Source organism: Hydra vulgaris, chromosome 07, assembly GCF_038396675.1.
Source record: "Hydra vulgaris chromosome 07, alternate assembly HydraT2T_AEP".
In the NCBI taxonomy this organism is placed as follows: Eukaryota; Metazoa; Cnidaria; class Hydrozoa; order Anthoathecata; family Hydridae; genus Hydra; species Hydra vulgaris.
The window spans coordinates 4,931,028-4,944,683 of NC_088926.1; the positions used below are offsets into that span (position 1 = coordinate 4,931,028).

At 27.1% G+C, this 13,656-nt stretch overlaps 1 protein-coding gene across 1 annotated transcript; it reads left to right on the plus strand.

The window, feature by feature from the left end:
* Positions 1 to 12,825: 12,825 nt before the first annotated feature.
* LOC136082522 (deoxyuridine 5'-triphosphate nucleotidohydrolase-like) lies at positions 12,826 to 13,338 on the plus strand. Its single transcript, XM_065801928.1, has one exon. It carries the CDS (start codon positions 12,826 to 12,828, stop codon positions 13,336 to 13,338), a length of 513 nt encoding a protein of 170 aa, XP_065658000.1.
* The last annotated feature ends 318 nt before the right edge of the window (positions 13,339 to 13,656 follow it).

A 13,656-nucleotide genomic window follows, 5' to 3' on the forward strand; every position in this document is an offset into this window, starting at 1 on the left:
TTCGTGTGAGTATTGCTCTGTAGAACAATTTGTTTGATGTTTCAAAAGTTCTTCTGCAGTAAATTCTTTGTCACAAAAACAGCATGGATATGTGTTGTCTGACATTTTTATTAGTTGCTGAAAAAAAACATTTATTTATATAAAAAACTATAAAAAATACACTGGTCTTTTTTTAATATAAAAGAATTAATAAATAAATAAAGTGACACAATAAAACAAATAAAAGAATTAAAATAAAAATAATGTTCGTTTCAATATCTTCATTATCTTGTCCTTTGAATATATCGTTAAATGTTATATCTTCTACTTGCTTGTTTTCTGGTTTTTCCAAGACGTCTCCAAAACCAGGAAACATATCATCAAAATCATCATTATTATTCATTTTTTTAGTTGTCTAAAAAAAAAATCGTCCATTTTATTGATAACGTCTAAAATATATTGTTCCCAATCCATTTCGTTTATAATGTCGTGAATTTCTATTTGTTCAACTTCTTTTTCTGCTTCTTCTTCTATCATTTCTTTTTTAGCTCTTCAATATCATCCTTTTCTTCCATTTCCTCTATATCTTGTAGTAATTGTTCTAAATAATTTTCATAATCTTCCTCTGTTATTTTTTCCATTTCCATTAATTCTTTCAAATCCTGTTCTTCTTGCTTTGAGAATAACAAGTCGTGGTAACAAATAGTCTCCTCGTTGATATATTCTCCATAACTAAGAGAAAAAAATAAAATGTATAAAAATATAAAAAATATAAAAAGAAAAAAAGTGGATATACTTACCATCCACACTTTTTGATGTATTGTTTCATTTTTTTTTAAAAATGAAACAATACATCAAAAAAAAATTTTTATTTTGCTAAAATAAAAAAAGTTACAAAAAAAATTATTGTAATATAAAGTTTTGTAATATTGTCATGCACTCATTTATATTATTTTAAAGTTCTTGATTTTGTTCATTGCCACTTGAAAGGTCTAATGCCCAAGTCCATAATGAATCGTATAAAATACGTGCTGCTTCCATTTCTGTTCCATGTTTTTGATATATTAAATTTAACAATCTATGAATCCTATCGCTTGTGTCTCGATAGTCTTGTTGTGTACATACAATTTCTCTTTTTTTAAAACCAAGATATTCAGCCAAACATTCCCATTGCCATTGTAAACAAACAGCTATTTTTAGTTTAGTTTGTATAAAATTCATTTTTTTATTTTTGCTAAAAATATTACAAAAAAAGTTAATATAAATAAATGAATATAAATAATTTACATTGTTGTATATTATATAAAAGTTCTTTATCTTCCCATATGGATAAAACAAAATACAAATGTTTTATTGCCAACATTTTGTTTGTTTGTCTTAGTATAAATACGGTTAAAACGTTTTTTTATTTTATCAAATGTTTTAATGTAATTCTTATTGATTTTTTTTATTTCACATCTTTTAAAATTCAACAAAAACGCAAATTGTTTCCATTCATGATGGAGTTGTTTTGCTGTGTGATTCATTATTTCTTTAATCATTTTTATTCCATTATATATAAAATAGTAATATAATTGTATATCAAAATATATAAAAAATATAAAAATAAAAAAAAGACTACAAAAAAATTTTTTTTTTAGAAAAAATATACAAAAAAATATACAAAAAAATTCGTAATATTTCGCTCTCTGAATATTGCGTTTCTAAAAAAAAAGAAACATTTTTTAAAAAAAATATTTTTTTTTTATTAATAAAAGCAGTAAAGTTAAACTTACGACTAATTCAGCTTTTGCTTTTTTTTGAGCGTTTCGATTAAATCATTTGCGATTGCCTGGCGTTTGTTTGGAAGGAAAAGAATAATAATAATCTAAAAAGAAAAAAGTGATTAATAATATTACATTTTTTTAAAAAAAAAATTAAAAAAAATTATTCATTTACCAATTACAGGATCGTAACGTGCGACAATGGCAAGCGGTATTTTTTTTTTATCTTTTTTGATAAACAATTTAAAAATTTTTCCTTTTCCAAAGGATACCATGTTTTATTGATTCTAATATTTTCCGTTTTTGGCTAAAAAAATAGTTGTTTTTTATAAAAAAAACCATGTTGTTTGTTGTAATAAATAAAAATAGTTATCAATATAACAATATCATTTTTTTATAAAATGCCTAAAGTAAGATATACTCCTAGATCATTAAACACTGTCAATATGGCGCGTACAAAAACTACAGTTCCTAGAACAAAAAAAGCAGTTCAAACACAAACGAGTACAAAACAAAGTTCAACATCGACACAGACTGAAAATCAGTATTTACCGAGCAATTGTAAAAGAAAATTATCATGTTTACGAAGAACAAATAACAGATATAAAGATAATAAAACAAATCGTAAACTTGGAAGAGTTGGTAAAAGAATAAAACGCTGGGTTCATAGTGCTGAATCCTATGTCGATATTAAACATCAATTAAAAGAAGCAAATATCAGACGAAAAAATAGAAACAAATAAAATTATAGTTTATTGTATTCTTGGAAAATTTTTTTTATAAAAAATATGTTTCTTCGTTTGTTGTCGTATCTTTTACGATTTTTTTTTTTTTTTTCTAAAAAAATAAAAAAAGACTTAAAAAATAGACGAGATGTTTTTTATAACAAAAAAAAAGTTTTACAACTTACTTTTTTAAGTTTCATTTGTGAAATGAATATTTTTATTCTCGTTGTCCTGTTTGTCGAGTATATCTTCTTTCTTTTGTTCTTCACCGAAAATTCTTTTAAATTGATCGTCTTCATCTTCGATGACTATAACTTCTTCATTAAATTCTAACTCTTGCGTTAAGTCTATACTATTATTTTCTACCATTTTATTTTTATTTCAACTAACAATTTTTGTTCGTGCCATTTGATTTTGTTAACAAAAAACACGCTTTTATGTATAAAATTTAATCTCTACAGATTAATGCGAGATAAAAGCTAAAGTAATGCAACTTTATGCAATGAAAAGAAAATGCTGTGTCATGTTAGTTAAATTTAGAAAGTTTTAATACCACTTTTATGAACAAGAATAAAGACATTAAAATACAGAGTAAACAACTTTTTAAAAACTCTGCGAAGAAAAAAAGTCTCTGCGTAAAGTGTTAAAATAACAATTTAAATAAATTTTAAACTTCATGAACCATCACGTCGACGTAGCATAGTGCATTCGCATTCCGCACTATGTTTCAAACGCCATGACATTTACCCGCCGTGGGTTCAAATCTCGCTTAAGGCATATCATATCATTCTATGTTAAAAACAGGGGGCGCTCATACCGCTCACTGATGTAATGTCTAAAAAGTTTAGAAAGTTCAATGTTAACGCAGGGGGTATACGTTCACTGACTTCAGGGGACGCATACTCACTGATGTAATGTCTAGAAAGTTTAGAAAGTTCTATGTAAACACAGGGAGTGCTTATACCACTCACTGAGCAGGGGGCTAACGCTCACTGATGTAATGTCTAGAAAGTTTAGAAAGTTCTATGTAAACACAGGGAGTGCTCATACCACTCACTGAGCAGGGGGCTAACGCTCACTGATGTAATGTGGAGTGTGTGAGAACGAGTGTGTGAGTAAGCAGGCTAAGGACTAAGTCAGGACTAAGTAAGGTTAAGTAAGTAAGAAAAAATACGGCCGTATAAAAAATAAACACTATAAGAAATATACACTATAAGTAAGTAAAAAAATACAAGTCAATAAAAAAATACAAGTCAAAAAAAAATGGCTGCAGATGATGTTGATTTTTCGCGTACGATTGTAAGACGGAATTTATTTTCAAGACCTCCGTATTATAAAAGTAACTTAAGACCCAAATATACATCTAAATTACCCAAATATACAGTAGATGGAAAATGGCCTTTTCATAGAGATGCCTTTTTTGAATTTTTTGATAGGACCTCATTTGATGAAAATGAGTTAACAGATCCTGATAATACGGAAATAAGAGCTTTAAGAAGTAGAAAAGCTAAGAAAAATTTAAAAAAAATAAAGCGTCAAATTTGTAGAAAAGCACTGATGTGTTATCGAAAAACAAAAAGCAAATATATAAATAATAAACAAAATCGCAAATTGGATCGAGTAGGAAAACCGATATATCGTTTTGTTTTAACAAAAGTGGATCGCAATAAACAAAGAAACGAAGTATTTAATATTTAAAAAAAAAAAGAGACATAGAAGACATAGAGGTCATAGAAATGCTAAAAGATATATTTTTGTTCACCGAAAATCGAGACCTCATCCTAGATTACATCATTCTTTAATTGGTAAAGTGCGAAAACGTATACTTAGAACGCGTGGTAAAGGTATCCTTGGTAGCTTATTAGGTCATATACCCGTACTTGGTGGTGTATTTAAAACTATATTTTAATCGGATTAAAAAACATGTATAAAAAAGCTCAACTCTGTAAAACATTTATTTACAAAAATGAAGTGTGCAAACATGCAAAAAGAAAGACACATATAAAAAAGTATTGTGACAAATGTTTCGTACAAAAATTTCGAGGATATGTTGAAGAAAATTTAAAAGAATATCTATGGTTGATAAAAGATATGGAAAAACAGAATCAAAAGCTCAAAAATTTACAAACGGATACGAGCGCGTTTGGTGATTATATACTTACTTATGAATATGAAAACGGTATCGTCGAAATTATCAGTGGTGATAAAGAAAACGGACACTTGAAAATATCTACTTTTTTTTTGGGGGGGGGGAGGGGTTATATTAAATTTAGACATTGTAAATAAATTATATTGTTTATCGCATATCAATGACGGTGTTTTTTATGTAGGGAATAAAATACCAAAAATATATTGATAAAAAAAATACTTAATAGTGTTTTTTCTTTTCAAAAATTCATTTTGATCAAAAAAATTATTGAAAAAAAATGGAGTTTAAAACTTGTTTAAACGAATTTTATAAATCTATTATGAATGTAGAAGCTTCCAAGTTTGAAGCAAATGATAGTTTAAAACAAGTCCAGGGTAATTTCAAATTAGTATTTCGTTTGGACGGACTTACTGAAGTTAAAGTCACACGCTCTAACGAAAACGCTCATATAGATTTTATTTATAATAAAATCAACCACGAATTTGAAATGGTATATGAAGACTTTGTTGATGTTATTAAAGAGTCATTTAACATTTGGTTACTCGAAGAAGCAGACATAAAAAATGAATTTTAAAGCTTATGTAGAGATTTATTATCCGTTTCCGAAATTACAAGATTTTTATATTTCATTATTTAAAACGAATAGTAAAGCAAAGGGTGATTTTTCATTCACACATTGTTTAAAACAGAGACAAATTATTAAAGTAACACGTTCCAATGATCATCTCAATATTGTGTTTATATATGAAGATAGAAACGAACATTCTTTTGAAATTCCTTTGAAAAATTTTTTATCGTATGTTATCCGTTGTCAAGAAAAATGGCTTTTAGGCGAAAAAGACGAAATCTTAGATCTAAGACACGTAAAAGTAATAGAAAGAGGATACGCAGATTGGCAAGAGGAAGAGGATTAGCTGATTTTATAACCCCTAAAAATGTAACTAACGCATTGCAAGTGGGTTCGCTGTTATACGGTATAAAAAAGCGTGGAAAGGCAAAAAAACGAAAACTGCTCCTGTTCCTGTTGTTACAAAACCCGCCAACCCTTATATGCCTCCGGATAAAGTGTTTGAAGTATATTTAAAAAAATAGTTGTAAAAAAATATTATATTAATTTATTTAATGAATATATATGTACAAATAAAAAATTGTTTGTTTTTTCTTGTTCTCGTTTCTTTTTGTATCGTTTGATGGTAATTATTTTTTTTCTTTTACAAGTTAAACATTGCGTCTTGTGAAGACGAATTTTGGCTGCTCTTTTAGTAACGCTGTTAAATATACACACTTCTTTATTTATTACGTGAAGGGTACAATTTTTTAATAAAGCGTTCTTTTTTTTATCTTTTAATACGAGGAAATAGAGTTCACCATAACCATTGCATGTAGCGCATTTTTCTTCGACAATTTTTTCTAGTAGTGTGCGTGTTGTTCTCTTCATGATTCTGTTTATATTAAATTCAAAGCAATCTCTCTTTTTATTTCTTTTTTAGTCATGACATCATCGATAGGTACATCTAAAAATTGATTGGCAGTCTTTAATCGTGTTTAATTGTTTGCATAAATCCTATTCATTTCATTTTGAATCATGTAATAAATATTTTTCTTGTTCATCACAGATGGAATAGCTTGAATATCCAATAGTGATAATTTGTTCCACGTAGCTTCATAATTTGTTCTTAAGAATCCTGCATCTTTTAAAAATCTTTTAATAGCATTTTGAGCCAATATTTGTTTTTCATAAATATCATAATGCAAAGGAATTTGTTTTGTTTTCATAGACAATAGATCACGTTCCAGATTTTCCTGTTTTTTCATATATAAATGCAACTGCATGTCTTTTTCAAACAGTTGTTTAGCAGTGTTATCAAGGTGTGGAAAGAGTTCTTGTTTAATAAATTGAAAAAATAAATAAAGATTTATTTGAACTAGTGAAGAGGCATGAAGAGTTGTTACTTCGTGAAAATAATAGTTTAACAGTCTGCACAACGAAGGTAAATATATTTGGTCAGTATATAATACATTTTCACTGCGAAAGACTAGAGCTACAAAATAAGCGGCAAATGCTCCACATAAACTACTAACATTCCATTGAAAAGGAAATTTATTGTATGAAAAAAATACGTTTTGATTGCCAGTGATTTCACTATATATTAAAATAAATTTGGTAAACCAATAAAATTCACGATTTTCTGCTGTCCATTCTGTAGGAAAATGATTGGATTGTCTTATATAAGAATTAATTTCAATTTCAATGTAGTTGATGTTAATAGTGTTGATTTGTATATTGCTATTGACTTCTTTTACTGCTTCAAACAAATATTTATTAAATCTTAAATGTTTTGGAATTTGTTGCAATACACTTTCTTCACCTAAACTATCAAAACAAAAAAAATGACCCTTGTCTATTTTCATCAACACTCTCCAATGTTGACCTGCTTCTTTTGTGGTTTCATTGTTTTAAATGATAAAGGAGCCATTTTTTTTCATTTGATGAATAATATGAATATGAGTTTTTGTTTGACTTAGTTCATCAAAAACATATATTCCTATAAATAATTTTTAAATTCTGAATTTTTAAAAAACCGAGAAAAAGATTCATCAGTAGCCATTTTATTCTTCTTTTTCTAAATTAAAAAAACTCGTAATAAATAGTGTTTCAATAGCGTGTAATATATTAACAAATAAAGTTTTTTTATCGCTGGTTCCTTCCTTTATAATTCCTTCAATGTTTCTTTTAACTGATTTCTTTTTTAAAGCACCATCTAGTTTTTCTATTAAAGAAGAGACGGTAGGTATTACTTTTGTAGTAAACGTATCCACAAAACCGTCAGTTTGATCACCATCTGTTTGATCCATAGTAGGTTTGATATCTCTTTCTAGTAGTAAAAGAGTTAACTTGGCTTTATAAAGTTCTATTACATTATTATCACCGTGTATTTCTTTCAAATCGTCAAAGTAGTTGAGATGAATAGGACAAAGTTGAGGAGTTTCGAGTAAATTATTAAATTGACTGTTTTTAAAACATTTTTCAATACTATAAGAATTTAATGTTATCCTTTTTGAATCGAGTACATTTTGTAAAAAATAAAATGATTTTTTATCTGTAAAATGTTCTTCTTCTACGTGATCAGATGAAGGTGAAAAACTTCCAGATTTGTGTTCATAATGTTTATATCTTTTAGACACTTCATCAAGCGCGCACACTGCGCAATTGTTATGAATTTTTTTAATGATGCTATCAACGCGTTTCATTTTTTTTAATTAAAAAATGTTAACAAAATGTTTTGAATTTTGATTTTTTATACTTTTTTATTCATTTTATTAAAAGAATACGCTTCTTTTTTTAATAAAAAAGCATTTTTTTTTGTTGTGGTTGTTAGATATCGAGTACATCAGCAACAATAACAATCATCCTTGGAGAAAGCATTGCATTCGTGAATTATGTTTAAGGTCACTTAACGACAAAAAATATTATAATGTTCAAGTTATACCGTGTATAAAATTGGAAGAATTACCTGAAAAATACAAAAAAACTTATAATTATTGTCAAAATAATATCCTACTATCCTACTTTTAAATACACTGGAGAGATTATATTTTGCAGTTCAGTAATTCCATATTTGAAAGAACAATTTGATAAATATGAATTTAATTTAATCTTTTATAAAGGTGGTCATATTGAGAAAGATGTTTTGGAAAGTATAAAAATAATAGCATTTACACTTTTGATTTATCATACTTTTTGTTTCCTAAAATCTCCAAACTACCTGTTTACGCAAACAACGAAGATTTGTGTTCGACTTTAGCTTTTTTAGTTTCGCTTTCAGCAAGCTCACCACAAACTCTCTTCAAACTTTGATTCAATTTTTTAGGAACACCATTTTTAATTAACGCGTTGTGAAAAGTTGGTTCTAAAGCCAACAATCTTTCGTATTCTGTAACATGAATTTCGTCCTCTTCTTTTGCTAATCGTATATCAAAACTGTTAAACTCGATTGTTTTTAATGTGCGAGTTTTAGGGTAAACTACTGTCAAATAGGCTTTGTTTTAAGCATCTTGCATACTCACCATCAAACTTTGCAATACATTTTTGGTCATTTTGTTATGATTAAATTTAAAAACCACATTATTAGTAACTTCACCTTTGGACATTTTAAATGTGTTGTCGTCTTTTATTAATTTCAGCTCAGATGTAAACAAATAATTTGTTTTGTTGAGATCGCACATCTCTCTATATCTCCATGGTAACAAGATTTCACAGCCCTCATTTTTTGGTTTGTAAATCAATTCTTTTTTATGATAGTTAAATTGTGCGAATGGTTTAAGAGGAACAGTGGAATATTGTTTATCTTTAACATTTTTTTCTTCTTTAAATTCAATAAGCCACAAAGTAGCAGCTGCTAAATCTGCAAATTTAACATAGGTGTTATCATTGCAGTAAACAGTTTCAAACTCTGCCATATTTGTTTTAGTTGTGTTTTGAATAAATTTAAAAATTAAAATGAATTCCTTTTATACTGTTTGAGTTGAAAATTATTCGAGTAAATTATTAAATTGACTGTTTTTAAAACATTTTTCAATACTATAAGAATTTAATGTTATCCTTTTTGAATCGAGTACATTTTGTAAAAAATCAAATGATTTTTTATCTTTAAAATGTTCTTCTTCTACGTGATCAGATGAAGGTGAAGAATTTCAAGATTTGTGTTCATAATTTTTTTTATCTTTTAGACACTTCATCAAGCGCGCACACTGCGCAATTGTTATGAATTTTTTTAATGATGCTATCAACGCGTTTCATTTTTTTTAATTAAAAAAATGTTAAAAAAATGTTTCAAAATTTGATTTTTTGTACTTTTTTTATTCATTTTATTAAAATAATACGCTTCTGTTTTTAATAAAAAAGCATTTTTTTTTAGTTGTGGTTGTTAGATATCGAGTACATCAGCAACAATAACAATCATCCTTGGAGAAAGCATTGCATTCGTGAATTATGTTTAAGGTCACTTAACGACAAAAAATATTATAATGTTCAAGTTATACCGTGTATAAAATTGGAAGAATTACCTGAAAAATACAAAAAAACTTATAATTATTGTCAAAATAATATCCTACTATCCTACTTTTAAATACACTGGAGAGATTATATTTTGCAGTTCAGTAATTCCATATTTGAAAGAACAATTTGATAAATATGAATTTAATTTAATCTTTTATAAAGGTGGTCATATTGAGAAAGATGTTTTGGAAAGTATAAAAAATAAAAACATTTACACTTTTGATTTATCATATTTTTTGTTTCCTAAAATCTCCAAACTACCTGTTTACGCAAACAACGAAGACTTGTGTTTGGAACATTTTCAGCACAGTATTTATAGAGAGCATTCTTACGAACATTGCGCCAAATACGAAACGTTTATATTTCACTGTACTTGGAAGATTTTGGCAATGGTTTCATAAATAACGGATGCGTTGATCAATAAACTGAGTTGAGTGTGGAAAAATATGCAAATTTAATTACGTTTATAAAAGAAAACATGCAATGTATGAAAGTTTTAAATAAAAACACTTGTAAATGTTTTAATAATATATTTAAAATAAATAATCTTGTATATCAACTTTTTGATATGGAAAAAAAAATACAAAAATAAAAAAAATTGTCTTGTTTATAATCCTTCTTTCGCGGTGAAATAATATTTGGTTTAATTAGTGTTTTTGTGTATAGGTTGTTTCGATACTATTTCGTTAGTATTAGAATTATAAACTTCGTCTTCTTTTCTGTATAATACCATTGAAATGTTGAAGTTTCTATTAAAGAAAAAAAACCATTGAGCTGTAGGGAACATTTCTGTTAAACTTTTTTCGTGAAAATTACATCGTCCAAAGGCTTTATAAATGTACACTTTATCTCCTTCTTGATGTACTTTTTTTACTATAAAATATTCATAAATAGGAGCAGGTGTATAAATGGTGTAATAAGCATTATGAAAAACTTTATCGTTAAACGAAAAGCAAGGCGGTTGGTCCATGCAAGCTGGATAAACATGATTTAATAGTTTACAATTTTTCTTCAAGTTATCATACTCCCATTTGTTAGATAGATAAGGAAACAAAAAATAATACTTTAAAGACGGTTTCAGTTTGCTTTTCCGTGAAGTACATTTCTTCTCCATGTTTTTTGATTTGTAATAAAGTTTATATACTTTAATAAACTCTTCTAGTTTTATTTTTAATTCTTCATGTTGTTTTTCTACAGTTGTTTTGGGTATATTTAAAAAATCACCGTTTATCATGCGACATACTTCAAGCATACTTGTTCTCCATGATGGTGATTGTTCTGCAAAAATCATATAACGACGAGAAGGTTTTTCAAACAAATGAAGGACATTTTCATAGTCTTTAGCTATAAAGATATAATACAAATCCTTGTATTTTTCTTCTTCCAAGTTCAACTCCAAGTTAAAATTTTTTAAATAAGTAAATATGTCTTGCTGTTCTTCATACGTGTTATTTAAATGGTGAAATTCAAACAACATAGGATATAATTCATTATCTGGATATAAAAGTTGAACAGCTTTAATGAGACTTTCGTCGAGTTGTTTGCTAGTCATTTTCTCTTTCAAAAATGAACTAGAATTTATTTTTTTTACCCTTTATATAGGAAGTAAAGATAAGAAAACCAAGTTTTATAATTCAGGTTTTTTAATTCAATTAAAAAAATTACAAAAAAAAGATTATTCTTCGTCTTCTTCTGGTACTTCTGGTTCGACTTTAGCTTTTTTAGTTTCGCTTTCAGCAAGCTCACCACAAGCTCTCTTCAAACTTTGATTCAAATATCTAGGAACACCATTTTTAATTAACGCGTTGTGAAAAGTTGGTTCTAAAGCCAACAATCTTTCGTATTCTGTAACATGAATTTCGTCCTCTTCTTTTGCTAATCGTATATCAAAACTGTTAAACTCGATTGTTTTTAATATGCGAGTTTTAGGGTAAACTACTGTCAAATAGGCTTTGTTTTAAGCATCTTGCATACTCACCATCAAACTTTGCAATACTTTTTTGGTCATTTTGTTATGATTAAATTTAAAAACTACATTATTAGTAACTTCACCTTTGGACGTTTTAAATGTGTTGTCGTCTTTTGTTAATTTCAGCTCAGATCTAAACAAATAATTTGTTTTGTTGAGATCGCACATCTCTCTATATCTCCATGGTAACAAGATTTCACAGCCCTCAATTTTTGGTTTGTAAATCATTCTTTTTTATGATAGTTAAATTGTGCTAATGGTTTAAGAGGAACAGTGAAATATTGTTTATCTTTAACATTTTTTTCTTCTTTAAATTCAATAAGCCACAAAGTAGCAGCTGCTAAATCTGCAAATTTAACATAGGTGTTATCATTGCAGTAAACAGTTTCAAACTCTGCCATATTTGTTTTAGTTGTGTTTTGAATAAATTTTAAAATTAAAATGAATTCCTTTTATACTGTTTGAGTTGAAAAGAGAGATTAAAAAAACAAGTACTAAACAAGTTTTTTAAAAAAAAAATGTTAATTCCTTATAAAGAGTTTAAAGTTTAAAAATGTGGTGTGATGTACTTTAAACTTTGTACTTTGATACTTTAATTCTATTTTAGAGATAGTGATGATTTCGTTATGACTACCATTTTATATAAAAACTTGTTGAACTCATCAACATCTTCTGCTCAAGAAAGTGAGATATAAAAAATGTGTTTAGATTGCAAAAAAATGGAAAAGTAAGAAAATTGTTATTTTGAAAGAACAAGAATGGAAATTGTAAAATTAAAATACAAATATTTTGATGGTGGTGTTCGAATAGAAAAATCTTCAGTTGTAGAAGATTACGATAGAAAAATAGTAAAAAAAATAGAAGATTTATTTTTAAATATGTGGATTTAAGTGTAATTAATACTGAATTTAATACTAGTGTGCCTTTATTGCCCTATGTTAATGAACGTTTTAATAGACCATTAAACGAAAAGGATTTAAAACAGTTTGAAATTTATTATTATTGGTTTGGACACTGTGAACTTTGTGAAAAATATATTTGTTTTGTTTTAATTGTTTTTTTTGTAAATTAAGTTTTTTTAAAAATTGTATTGTTTCTCATAAGGAAAAAAGAGAACATGTAGTTTATTCTTTAAAACAAAAACACAATGTATGTATTTAAAATTTTTTTAGATGATTAAAATGAGAGATGCTTGTAGCAAACGCTATCCATGGTCTTTTTATGAATCAAAAGAGATTAAAAGGATTGAAATAAAAGATACTCATGAATGGACTTTTTATGAAACAAAAAAGAGCGCTTGTTTTGATTTGAGAAGCACAAAGGATTCTATACTTCAACCACAACAACTTATTTTAGTAAGCACTGGAGTGTATATTGATTTAATAAATTCAGATTTTGTAGGACACATATACTCAAAATCAGGTATGGCTCTTAAATATGGTGTTGATGTGTTGAATTCTCCTGGAATAATAGACGCTGATTATAAAGATGAAACTATAGTCATATTGATGAATCATTCAAAAGATGATTATATTATTAAACGTGGAGATGCTGTTGCTCAAATGGGATTTGTGAAATCATTTAAAGCTTTAAAAAATGTAGTAGAAATCGAGGCTTGTTGTTGTCGTGAAGTGAAAATCACAATGATTAAAGATGAAGAAAGAAAGGGTGGTTTAGGTTCCACTGGAAAATAAAATTTTTGTAATATTTTTTTATTAATTTTTTTTATTTTTTTAGATTAGTAAAAAAAATTATGGCTGATAGACCTTCATTTACCATTTATTCTAACAATCCGAGTATTTTATTCAATGGTTTGTATAATGAGAAAATAATGAATTTAGATTTTCGAGTATCCATTTTAGAAGAAATGCACAACAATAATGGTTATGGCAGCAAGATATGGATTTTTGAAAATTTTAAAGAGCAATTAAAAAATGAAAGCAAAGTTTATTATAGTGTGCCATTTTATTATAAAAATTATCAATTTTTAATGAAAATGAATATCAATATGA

Coding starts and splice junctions, on each gene's coding strand:
- LOC136082522 (XM_065801928.1), top strand. CDS start 12,826: ATGAGAGATGCTTGTAGCAAACGCTATCCATGGTCTTTTTATGAATCA.